This window comes from Rana temporaria, chromosome 5 (assembly GCF_905171775.1).
Source record: "Rana temporaria chromosome 5, aRanTem1.1, whole genome shotgun sequence".
Lineage (NCBI taxonomy): Eukaryota > Metazoa > Chordata > Amphibia > Anura > Ranidae > Rana > Rana temporaria.
This window is the reverse complement of record NC_053493.1, coordinates 247,021,454-247,035,335: the sequence shown is the minus strand read 5'-3', so window position 1 is coordinate 247,035,335 and position 13,882 is coordinate 247,021,454. Positions and strand designations below refer to the sequence as shown.

General features: G+C 42.1%; 1 protein-coding gene across 4 annotated transcripts in view; it reads right to left on the bottom strand.

Annotated features, from left to right (window-relative positions):
* The window catches only part of LOC120940697 (mevalonyl-coenzyme A hydratase sidH-like), a 101,022-nt gene that overhangs the window by 39,553 nt on the left and 47,587 nt on the right, over positions 1-13,882 (bottom strand). For all 4 annotated transcript variants that reach the window (XM_040353689.1, XM_040353688.1, XM_040353691.1 and 1 more), the window contains one exon: positions 29-126. In XM_040353689.1, coding sequence (XP_040209623.1) covers positions 29-126 — 98 coding nt within the window. The remainder of the gene's footprint in view (positions 1-28; positions 127-13,882) is intronic.

The window sequence follows — 13,882 nt, the reverse complement described above, 5'->3', positions numbered from 1 at the left end:
AAACATTTATTTAAGTAATCTTGCATACCATGGGTCCTGGTCCTTTGGTTACATTCGGCTCTATCTTCATAGAGTAAGCGTTGTGGGCTATTTCCTTCAGATCAAAGCCAGCACAGAAATTTCCACCTGTGGAAGGTAATAAATGTTATATCAGTCACTCACAGCTTCTATTTTGTGGCAAAAGAAAACCTGTTAGATTTGTTCACCTTGTAGATGCCAAAAGCTCATCTCCAGCTCTAGAGAATGTCATCATCTGACCCACAGAATTGGTACTAGAACCAGGGCAGGCACATTCGTGTGCATAGAGATGCACACATGTGCAATGTTTCAGGCTATTAACTTTTGGTACAAGAGCAAGATGTTAGCTAATCTTGACAGAATCCTTGATATAAACAGGTAAAGCCCCGTACACACGATCGGAATTTCCGATGGAAAAAGTCAGACTGACTTTCTCCATCAGAAATTCCGACCGTGTGTATGCCCCATTGAAGTAACTCCATTGCAAATTCCGATTAATTTCATCTGAGTTTAGGTAGAGAACATGTTCTCTTTTACTCCGATAGAATTCCGATGTGACTTTGGCCGGGCAAAAGCCTGATCGTGTGTACGGGGCATAAGAATGTTTCTTTTAATGGTTTTCAATAACATTTTTGCTACTGAAATTTTTGACATGATACGCTAAACCTAAATTATGTTTTATCTCCTCCAACTCAACATTGCTTGCAAACCTTAAAATTGCCCCAGTGAGATAACAGATTATTATAAAGGATTTAATACCTCTTTAATTCATACACCTAATTCTGACTGGTTTTCTGTAAATTAACCATATACATCTGCTCAGATCTGATAAAAAGAAACAAATCCTACTGCAGCAGGGGTAGTTTTCACACAAACCACCCTAAGGGCTCTTTCACACATGCGGACCGTTAGTCCGCTTTTTCATTTATCTGTTTACGGATGAAAAAGGGACATATATTGATCCCTATGAGGTTGCGGGTGTTAGCGCAATCCTCCGATTCTGCAGACGGGGGAAAACCCTATTTTTCCATCCGTCTGCGGATCGGATGAACACGGACAGATGGTTCGTGTTCATCCGATCCCCCCATAGGGGAGAGCGGAGATCTGACAGGGCCGTCCCTGCACAGGGACCGCCCAGTCATACGCCGGCTCAGCGGGGATCAGCGGAGCGATCCCCACCGAGCAAGCGGAGGTTCACGGGGCGGATCATCACGTCCCGTGTGAAAGAGCCCTAAGATGCTTGAGATCTGGAGAGCTGTAATGAGAACTGGTGACTCAATTCAGTGGGACAGCAAAAGTTCAAACTCCTCTTTACTGTACTATGGAAAAGGCTATAACTGCTTCACATGCTATCATTGTGACCACACAGAAAGAACCCCCAATGGAGTCCCAGACAGCAATAAATATTTTGAGACGTTTTAACCCTTATTCATTCTATCCAAAACAAAAAATGTTGTAAACAAAACATAGGTGACATCATCCCTGGTTTTTAATAAATCCACTCTTGAAGTACAGATAAAGCACAGGATTTCTTGTAACATCTTACTACATCACAAAGTAATTTGTATTAACACTAGTTGGTATCCAGATACTTTCAAACAGCTGCTTCAAATTTCTAAATGAAAACACACTCATATTTTGGCACCCTTAATTTTTTTTGTGTTAGAAGAGTGTTCTAATTAATTCTTCACAAGCCTTTTCCAAGAAAAAGAAATTCTCTTTCTCATAATTTATTCTTGGTCTGCCTGTAAAGCGGTTGTTACGATACATATGTTGGGTCGAGGATACCAACTTCATAAATACGTTCATTAAAAATGTTCAGAAGTACAGCTAATCAGAAAAAAGGTTAAAGCGGGGGTTCACCCTATAAAATAAAATTTTTTTTTTTTTCTTCTAGCCTAAAATTTGGCATTGTAGCGCGAGCTACAGTATGCCGGTCTTAATTTTTTTTATCGCCGTACTCACAGTGTAATCGTACATAGTAGATTCCGACTGCCCACGGGGAATGGGCGTTCCAATCCAGACGGAAGGTGATTGATGGCCGGCTATGGCGCGTCACGCTTCTCCGGAAATAGCCGAAATAGGCTTGGCTCTTCACGGCGCCTGTGCATAGTCTGTGCGCAGGCGCCGTGAAGAGCCGAGACCTACTCCGGCTGTCTTCGGGGAGCGTGACGCGCCAGAGCCGGCCGTCAATCACCCTCCCTCTTGAAAGGAACGCCCATTCCCCGCGGGCAGTCAGAATCTACTATGTACGATTACACTGTGAGTACGGCGATAAAAAAATTAAGACCGGCATACTGTAGCTCGCGCTACAATGCCGAATTGTATGCTAAAATGTTGTTCTGCAGGGTGAACCACCGCTTTAAGGAGACATTTGTTCTATTTACTGCATCTCTTAGGTGCCCTGGGTCAGAGACACAAACACAACACACATAACACATTTACACTTTTAAAGCCATGAGTTGTATCACCAATGCTTTCACAGATATCCCCACATATATGTAATGATGCTGCGAGTACTCCCTGTCCCAATGGTAAAACAGGGCTGCATGTCAAAATGTACCTGACAGACCTCACAATCAGAGCAGGTTACACAGTAAAGGGAAGTCTTTTAGGGGTTCATTTTAGCACCCCAAGCTTTTACCTCTGGAACTGGAATTGTGGACACCTGTTAAAAATATAGGACTATATACTACTGGTGAAAAAATATATTTAGCCGTTTATATTTACTAACAGTTGCAATTCCATGTTCTGTGTAGTGTGGGAGACCTGATATAGTAAATGCAGGGTCCTGGGTTTAGTAAAAAAAAATTGCCTAGAGAATGTGGCTTCTTGGCCCACATTGCCAGAATGTTAGGTTACAACGATCTGGAGTGGAATTGTGTATACAGAATGTAATGGTCACCACCGTTTACGATATTCCCATTCCATCAGCCACGACAGCTTATCCGACAGTCCGACAGACATCAGACACGACCCATTCCATTCCCCAGAATAACGAGACCGACAAGCTCTGTTACTGGTTTCAAAATGTATGAATAAACACTTTTAATGGTATCTTAGCTTTCTTATATACAGTACAAGCATGTTACAGTTAATCACAGGGACAAAGACACACTCCACCCACACATCACACAATGGGGGGCTAACAAGTCTACAATACACATCCTTCAGACTTTTAGATAATGACATTCAGGTGAGTTAATTACTACTCATTATCCAGACAGCCTGTCTCCGCATACAGCTTCACAAGTACATTCCACACACAAAACAGTGTTATTAGCATACACAATAGAATGTCTAGGAGCAGACGCAATTAACACCTCAAAAGCATGTGTCCCCACATGTCCGTTAGACTTTAACAACTTGTAATATTCCAAGATATCCTGCAAAACATGAATTATCATTTATCAGTCACCCCCACCCTATGCCCAAAAGGGGCACAGGGTGACCCTAGACCCAAGAGTCATTAGTGACGCTGGCACAGGAGTACCCCTCATCCTTCAAAAGTCTTTGGGTGTCACGGGTCATTCCGTTACACAGAACTACCTTTAAAAAAAAGCAACCATCAAGCTCAGAACTCTCATGAAAAAGTGACGGTTTGGCTGGCTATTGGACTGCAGATTCTGAACCCAAGGACAAAAAGTCAGGAATTTGTCTTGTATTGTATAAGAAAAACACAACTGAACCATATCTAGGAGACCCAAATACTCCATGTAAGGAGTTAGTTCCAGCACTAAATTTTGAAGGTTCAGGTTTGGGATTCAACTGAACCTCTGCAGAGTCTAAACATTTTATTGGCCATTGGCAAAAAAGATCAGTGCTGGTAGAGATGTGTGCCCACAGCTAAAAGCAGGAAGTGTTGAAAAGATGGAGATATGTAAGTAGGCATCCTTGATGTCGACAGGGGGCAGAACACCCCCCCCCCCTCTCTCCCAAAGATGGAGGGAAGGAATGATGACCAGATACATTTCATGCAGAATTTTTGAGAACAGGGTCAAGTATAATCCCTGAAAAGCCTACTTTTTCCAGCACCATTACTATGACCCCGAGAGAGGAGTCGTGATGTAGCAGCATGGTGATCTGCTTGTCATTGCAAGGATTTTAGCAGGTTTGACAACATAAAACAGGATATTAAAATTCTACCATGCACCCCAGGACACTAGTCCCTCATTTATACTACTGAGATGTTCAGCCTATGTGGCAGTAGAGGCTGATAAATATCTCCCACGTTGGGAATGTTAATGAACAATAAATAAATAACTATTTTGGGTATGAAAAATGCTCATTGAAGGGTCAGTAAAGATCTGCTTCCAGAATGTACAAGAACGCATCCAATCGTCATTATGATCTGGGGATGCAGGTCTAGTCATGGTGCTGGTCTTATTCAGCTTGTAGAAGGGATGAAGATAGCTAAAAAAATACATTGAAATATAATATTACAACCAAATTATCTTCCTTCTGTAGCTGAGGTATTCCCTTATACTTTACAGGAATATATTTCCAGCAAGATAATACTCCTCAACATACTGACTGTGAAGGACTGGTTTCATTACACTTCCTCATTACATCGCTTGGCCGCCTCTTGACTCCTCCTATCCCCCTAGGCAGCCCCCACCCTCTGCAATCTTCTGGGACACGTCACAGGACAACCTTACCATCCGACACACACCAACATACAGGAAAGGAAGGGAATAAAGCAGCAGGAAAGGGAATTTATGTCACACTGGGATTGTTCTGGCTGCTACAAAGATAAATGTTCTTAGTCTCCTTGGGTGTAATCTGCCACATTTCTTTGGTAAAATTACCTAAAATCAGTGTATATTATTTAGCCTATGTGAAAGCTATAGAGTCTACAAACTATAGTATATCAATTTGGAAATTGGTCAATCCTGATGTACTGGCAGACAACCTCATTTCTTGGGGCCCTGAAATGCCAGAACAGTACACATGCTAAACACTAATAGCTGTGTTATAGTATTCTGACAGCAGGGACTTTTTTGCAGAACTTTCCAACAATCAAGTAAAAAAAAAAAAGTAACTCATTGGATTGGGAACGGCCATAGATGGATCCTGCTGAACCAGCTAAATTTTAATCTACACTATCTATGGCCAGCTTAAGTTCCAATTTTCTGCCGTTCTGTTGTAGCCTACATAAACTATTATGATGTATTTATTGTTTAACTTTTGTTCATCATGCCTTTTGCCTGTCATGGCTAGGAGGAAAAGAAGATATTCAAAGTTCAATTCAGCCTTGCCTTCAGTCTTGTACATGCTTCTCTGCTGTAATGGAACTACTAATTCTGATTTTACTGCACAATGTATGTGCCTCACAATGTGCATTAAAAGCCACAGTTAGTCAGATTGAGCCAACCTCATTTCCTGCTGGAGGACATCCTGCTATCCCTGGCCTGCCACTTTCATTAATTTTATTTCAAAAATGTCCCTCATGGAGGCTCAGCATTACATGTGAGTATGACCCAGGGCAGTCTGTATGCAAATGCAGCCTGCCTACAATGTCCACTTCTCCACACAAATATCCACTCATCAAGACGTTTCGATATTTGCATAATTTGTCTTAAAGTGGTTGTAAACCCTTACATGTACCCGATGAAGTCACTTGCCTCAGGTGATATACAGATTAAATAAAGAGAGTCCTACATATCTAGTAATTGTGTATCTGCAGTGTTCTCTTCTCTACATCCATACAAAGTGCTGGATTTATAAGCTTGTCTGAGGGTCCAGTTGTTCATGTGAGTTATGCCGCGTACATATGACCGTTTTTCATGACGTGAAATTAAAATATTTTTTTATGTCATTAAAAACGATTGTGTGTGGGATGCAGAGCATTTTTCATGACGTGAAAAATGGGCATTAAACATTTTGAACATGCTCTATTTATTTTTTGGGTAGTTTTTCACGTTGTCGTTTTTCACGTTGTGAAAAACGGTCTCGTGTAGGCTTTAACGACATGAAAAAAATGTGCATACTCAGAAGTTATGAGATGGGAGCGCTTGTTCTGGTAAAACTAGCATTCGTAATGGAGATAGCACATTCGTCACGCTGTAACAGACTGAAAAGCGCGAATCGTCTCTCACCAAACTTTTACTAACACGAAATCAGCCCCAAGGGTGGCGCCATCCGAATGGTACTTCCCCTTTATAGTGCTGTCGTACGTGTTGTACGTCAACGCGCTTTGCTAGAACATTTTTTTTTTCACGATCGTGTGTAGGCAAGGCAGGCTTGACAAGAATCACGTAGTAAAAAACATAGGGCCAGATCCACGAAGCGCGGCGCTTCTCTCCGTCCGGCGTAGTGTATCTCAGATACACTACGCCGCTGTAACTTAAATTTTTTTTGTATCCTCAAAGAATTCCCGCCATAAGTTATGGTGGCGTAGTGTAACTTAGGCAGCGTAAGGGCGCGCAATTTAAATGTATGTGATGGGGCGTGTTTTATGTTAATACGTCGTGACCCGACGTAAATGACGTTTTTTTTAACGGCGCATGAGTCGTCCGTGGGGGTATCCCAGTGCGCATGTTTGAAATTAAACCGGAACAAGCCAATGCTTACGACGGTGACGTCATTCTACGCAAAGCCCTATTCGCGAACGGCTTACGCAAACGACCTAACATTTTCAAAATTCGACGCGGGAACGACGGCCAGACTTAACATAGGATACGCCTCATATAGCAGGGGTAACTATACGCCGGAAAAAGCTGAACACAAAGGACGTAAAAAAATTCGCCGGCCGGACGTACGTTCGTGGATCGCCGTATCTAGCTAATTTGCATACTCGACGCGGAATTCGACGGAAACGCCACCTAGCGGCCAGCGTAAATATGCACCTACGATCTGACAGCGTACTAGGACGTACGCCTGTCGGACTGATCCCTCATTCAGTCGTATCTTGTTTTGTGGATACAAACAAAGAAACGACGGGGGAACTTTGAAATTACGCTGTGTATCAATAGATACGCCGGCGTAATTCGTTTGTGGATCTGGCCCATAGTTTTTTCTAGACCATAAAAAATGGTCGTGTGTACGCGGCATTAACTTCTATTTGACTCAGTGATCTGACTGGAATCCACCAAGTGGGGCAAACCAAGCTAATCAACTAACTCATGTTTCATTTACAAGAGTCCAATTTTCTTGCAATCAAAAAGGCTGATGGGTTGTTTTAAGCTCCCATCTGGGTCTCAATTGGCTGATCAGTGGAGGTCCTAGGAAGACGGACCATAACGATTGACATGGCTCACTGATGGAGATTAAATTATAATGTTTACCTTCTACTGGATGTGAAAAAACTATTATTTGATTTGAATTTGAAAAGTGAAATCATCGAACATCCACTAAATATTTCATACTTATGATGAGAAACTGTCAGATAGCAATAAAATTATTCACACTTTCCACTGAAATGACTGCATGCTAAGAACTCAGTCTGGTTACTGTACATAGTATGGTTTAATCAGACAGACAGATTAAATTAAACTGATTAACCAAGCTTTACTAAAAATAGCTATTAAAATATCAATTTGGAGAGAATGGGTTAAATATGACTTCACCAATGATGTAATCTTGTTTGCACTCACAACAAATCCATCTAAGCAGGTCTTTCACAAAGTCAGGGCCCAATTATCAAAGATTTCTTTCCATGTATGAAAAATGTAGGATGTAAAATAGTAAAAACAAGTTTCTTAGGAAAGTTTAAACCTAATAGCTTCCCAACTCAGCTCTCTGACTTCCTGGTCATGTAACAAAAGGTGCAAGTCATATTTTCTTAGCAAACACTGAAAAAAGGATCCTGTATCTCATTTTGAAGTAAAGTGAAGGGGAACGTGGAAACTTAAACTTGGCCCCTCTACTTATACGTCAGAACGACTACTGGGATTAGTGTGCTTAGGGTAGAGTTACTGTGCCTGATGGCAAATCTTTGCAAAAACTCAGCTTGCATTTTGTGTAGCTGATATTTAGAGAATACAAATTAGCTTCTGTATTTTTCATATAAATTTGTCAAGGGCTCAAAATATGCATATGGGTTACATCCATGCTTTATGTGCACCTGTCTTCTAAGTATCAACACATTTCTAATAGTTCTACTGACTGAAGTTTGGCACCTAGTCTAAATGTTTGAATACAATGATATATATTGTATGTCTTCCATAAGTATTCAAAAGACCCTAAACACAGTGCTGGGCAAACTCATGATGCCTGTGCTGTCCGTACAAAACATGTACCATATTTTTCTCTCCATAAGATGTACTCCCCCCCCCCCCCCCCAAACAAATGGGGGAATGTGCCTGTGCATCTTATGGAGCGAATATTGAGCAGGAGTTGCCGCCGCTGCTCGCTCCGTGCACACACACGGGACACACCACCGACTCGGGCCGCCCTCTCTCACGCCAGCTAACCAGAAGCTGGCCCCGCCCTAGAGGCAATGCTGTGTCGCCTCCAATCATGGTGCCGCTAGCCAACGTTAGGTGACGTAAGAGTCCGCTGTCACCAACCACGGCTATCCCCATGATGTTTCTGAGGACGCCTTCCTCCCAGGCTGCTGCGAGCCAATGGGGGCAGAGGAAGGCAGGGCCAACTGCCAGAATGAGTGGGATGGGCAGTGATATGGAGAAGAAGCTGCCTGGCTGTCAGTCAAAGTAACGTGGGGGACAAGAGTCAAGCGGCATGTGTGTTTATAATGCTGAAATATACGGTATGTATATTATGGAAGTATTTATGTGGAGATCATGCTAGGTGCTCAGATAGATGAAACGACACACGGCTAACTCAACTACTTCTAAGATTCTTTTATTACCATTTCAATATCTTTGCTTGTATTATGACTGTTGTGTTTGCATACTGTGCTATATATCTATAGGAACATGGGATCCTGCTATTGATATATACTGTAAGATCCAATTACTCACTCATCAGATTATATTCACATAAACACTGGTGTATCTTTATTTATTATAGGAATATATACCACTGGTTAATATATGGTCCACTGGCTAACGTACATTTTATTTGCCAGGCTTCTGTATGGGTCAGAATATGTTTTTCTTGTTTTCATTACCTAGGTGCGTCTTATGGTCAGGTGCGTCTGGAGCAAAAAATACTTACTGCATGGGACACATGATAAATTAATCCAGTTGTCACCCCTACATACTCAAACTCAAGGCTAACTAGGTAAATATATAAAATTCAATATACTGTATGTAGCTCTATAATTTGAAATACATGTGCAACCAAGCCTGCACCATAATCCCCTATAGCTTAGCACCTACATGTGCTACAAGCTATAAAATGCTAAAAAAATGCTTTCTTCTACACATGAGGTTTTATACCTTAAAATTATACCAGCAGCCATTTGGTTCCCAGGGATTTTAAACAGGGCATTTTAGAGGCCAAGTTAACATTTGTGAAAAAAAATCATAAATACTTTTGCATTAAAAAGTTAATGTATTATTTTTTTCACAGGAGCCTGCAGATCATTGCATTTGTGATCAGTAGTCAGGCTGCAGACAAGCCCTACAGCTTTTTGCCTCAGTACAGGCTGTCAGTTTGGAAGCTGCAGGGCTTGTGAATGAACTACTGTGGCACTAATCAGCACCCTTGCAGTTCTTTGAGAACTACAAGATGTCTGCCAAGGTGGCAGACAGATCTTGTAATTTTCTCATTCACAGCTTGCTGTAAATGAATGACGCAGCTGTGTGGGAAGACCCACACACAGCCACGCTGATTTTGAAATGTGACAGCAGGTAGTCACAGAGAGGAGGGCTCTGCAGCAGGGAACAGGTGAATGAAGGCATTTCACATGTTACACCCTAAATATGGGTGTAATGTAATATCCTCCTATAGGTGAACCTATGATTTAACATTGTGTGTCTGTCATGACCTTGCAGTAATACTTTCATGACCTGTCTGTCTCTTACCTTGTCTGTGTATCAGCCTAAGGGCTCTTTCACACGTCCGTTCCGTTCGTCCGTTTTTTGGACGTCCGTTAACGGACCGCAATGCTTCCCTATGGGCTAGCGTCCGTTAGCGGATGAGCATCCGCTAACGTCCGTTAGCATCCGTCTGCGTTCAGTTCCGTTTTTTTGGACGGAAGAAAACCCTACTGACCAGATTTTGGTCGGTGGATCGCAGAAAGCGATTCGAATTGTGAGGTTCTATCTTGTCGCAAAGATATTGAGGAGCCTTCCCATGGATGCACTTATGTGTCAGGCAGAGTGCTTTAAATGCAATTCTGTCTTTTACTGGCAGCCAATGAAGGGTTCTTAACGAAGGTGAGATTGATTCCCATTTTTTTTTCCCAGTCACCAGTCTGGCGGCCGTATTCTGAACGACTTGCAGACGGGAGATTTGGTACTTTGGGAGTCCGAGGTACAGGGCGTTAGCATAGTCCAGTCTGGAATTCACGATTGTTCCCACCACGACTGCTACGTCTTCTTTGGGGATAAATGGAATAAGTCTGCGTAGTAGGCGCAACAGATGGTGCGCTCCGCTGACTACTGACCCTATTTGTGCGTCCATTGTCATGAAGGTGTCGAAGATGACCCCGAGACTTTTGACTTTGGAGCTAGGGGTGATGATTTGGCCCAGAATGGGCGGGGGTGACCAGGTTGTTGCCAGTTGACTCTTTCGGCTGGCGTGAAACATAAGGAGTTCTGTTTTTGAACTGTTGAGTTTAAGATAACTCTTTGTCATCCAGTTTTCTATCAAAGAGAGACATTTCTCTAAACTGGGATGATGATCCTTTTTGTTGCAGATGCGAAAATACAGTTGCGTATCGTCTGCATAAGAGTGATAGAGTAGTTCTTGGCTACTGATAATATCAAAGAGAGGGCGAAGATAGATGTTGAAAAGCACCCGGTGACAGGGGGGATCCTTGGGGGACTCCACATGACACCGTGCGCTTTTCCGACGTGAAAGAACCCAATTTAACTGTTTGTGATCGGTTTTCAAGAAAGGAAGAAAACCATGGTAAATCACCTTTGGCTTGTTCACCGTTTATCCTTGTCTTCTTGTCGCCCCGACCTTTAGCTTATCCTCCTATAACCTACCGTGAGAGTGAGCTGGGAGACCCTGGGGGACGCGACCTGGAGTCAGCTGCAGCGAAGTCCATCCTCACCATTAGAGGCTCTGGTGAACACCCGCTGGCTCTTAGAGTCCGCGCCCTGGGGAATCTTACATTCTAGCTCCCTGTGGGATCCGTGTTGGCACCCCCAGTGCACCTACCTTCCTGCACCACCCAGGGTTACAACCGCAGCAGTCAGCCGTAGGGTCCACTATCATAGCGGTGCACTCCTGACCCAATGGTGTGCATCTGTCACCTGGACTCAGGTGACCTGACAGTGTCAAACTGAGGAAATGTCTTTAGGGTTTCATTTAAGTATAGTATATCTTTTCTCCGTTTGTCCTGGTGGCCACTGTCACTAGGTCTGAAAGTGGGAAAAAATTGTAAATTCTGAATTCAGAAATTGTAATTGTTTCCTCTTATTTCTTACTCTAAGAAAATTTGTTCTGGTGGTAAATGTCTATGGCAGGATTTTCCTTCGTTTTGGAAACATTTCCTCTCACTGTCTATAGGGCAGAAAATGAATGGAAATTCCCCCAATGGGACACAGGCCAGAAAAAAAAAACTTACCAATTATTTTGGCTTTAGATATAATTATGCAAACATGTTTGGGAACAAAATTACTCTACACAGAAAAACTCTGAAAAAATGAACATGAATCAAAATAGTAAAAGGTTAACTAAAAAAAAATAATAGAATAACAAATATATTACTGCTTATCATATGACTATACACATCTAAAAAGGGGTGTATTTATCAGTAATTCCCTGTATTACATGGGATTCACTGGGTAAATCTTGCTAGTTTGAATCTTTCCAGAGCAAATCTTGATAGTACAGCACTTTGGAATGTTTTGGGTGAATCCTGTTAAATAACATGAATGTCCTTTCATTTATTTGCTAACATGCTTTATATGGTGCTGAAAAATAGGATTTTTGCCCCATACTTTCCTTGGAGGACTTTATGGATCACTGGATAATATTCTGAAACACTGGGTTATACTGCCACCTTTAGGAGAATAGGAAACTAGCAAGCAAAAGTAAAAGGACAGCCCAGTATGACCCCTCCCTCTCTCAGCATTTCCTAATTAGTAGCAAACAATGAGCCCTGTAATGTATTCTAGGAAAAAGATTATACAGGTAAAACAAAAATCATATTTTCTTAGGTCCCTTTCACATGGGCCGAATCTGCTTTTGCTCACCAGGAGATATGTTCGCTGATTCCCTGCTAAGCTGAGCAGAGCGGCCGGATGATAGGTCTGCATGCCCGCTCCACTTATGCAGAGCTGACACGGACACAGCCCGCTCTGCTCTATGTTTTGGGTAGTCAAAGTAGTGAGTATAAAACTTGTATAACAGTGTAAATGTGTCTCTTGGCTGAGTAAGTCTAAGATCCCTTCCACACTGATGCGCTTTGCAGGCGCTAAAGCGCCAAAAATAGCGCCTGCAAAGTGCCCTGAAAGAGCCGCTTCTTTCACTTCAGTGTGAAAGTCCCAGGGCTTTCACCCTGGAGCGGTGCGCTGGCAGGACGGCAAAAAAAGTCCTGCTAGCTGCATCTTTGAGGCACTGTAGGAGGGGTGAATACACCGCTCCTAAAGCGCCATTGCCCATTGAAATCAATGGGCAGCGGCGCCAAAGCGTCAGCGGTTTTAACCCTTTTTCAGGCACTAGCCGGTTTAAAAGCGACCGCAAAAACTAAGGTAAATCGCCGCTAAAAATAGTGGCGCTTTACCGCCGACACCCCCACCGCCCCAGGGTGAAAGGGGGTCTAATGAGAGTGGTTTCATAATTATCAGTCAGCTGTGGCAAGAAAGCTGAGGAACACTGCTGGACCTGCATCACTTTAGACATGTTCCTATTGGAAATATCTCACCAAAAATTACATTTTTGCTGCAGAGGATGCCTGAAATCTGACTTGTATCTTAGGCTTCTTGGAAAATCAGTGAGCCAATCATACAAACACTATATTATTTTTTCTTTATTTGCTATTTTTTTCCCCCCACAAAAGTGGAGTTACCCTTTAATCATGGAAGTACTGAACTTGCATTAAAACACATTCCCATGGCTATGCAGATAACAGCTCACATGTCTTTCAGCATTAGGGAAGTGCTTTGAGATACTTTCATTGAAGTAACGAGGGGCACCAGTCTGCATACCTTTTCATTCGGGCAGACGATACAATTTAATAAAATTTTCTTATAAAGGAAAAAAAAAAAGCATAACTTTTTATATTTTACTATTTTTACTATTGACCCTATATTGAAAATACAGGTCCAGCTCTCTCCATAAAACTAAAGAAATCACTGCATCAAAGAAAATAAGCACTTCAAAATACACATTTCCCACTTTAAACCAGGAAACAGTTGGAATATGGACACATTTTAGGGTGATAAACAGGGTAAATAGCATCGTTAATCACTTTCCACTTGAAGAACAGAAGTTGGTTGCAGTTGGAGGACATTTTCACGTGGGCAAATCTTTTTTGATGTTAATTTTGAAAGGCGATCTTGTTCGATTGGGGAATCTTTTTGGAAAACAGGTGAAAACCACTGAGATAAATAGAGGGAATGTAGAAAAAAGGGAGAAGGCTGAGCAAACTTCTTGAATTAAATTGAAGTTGAATGCCACCTATAGAGTGTATTTATTTTATTAAACAGTACTGCTACTTCCAAAGACAACAACATTTAAAAAAAATCCTTTCTTGAGAAAGCGACAGCTGCTCCTAGCCATGAAGTTGTTAGCTCTAATTATAAACAGTTCTGAAAGGGAATATTTCTGCTACGCTATG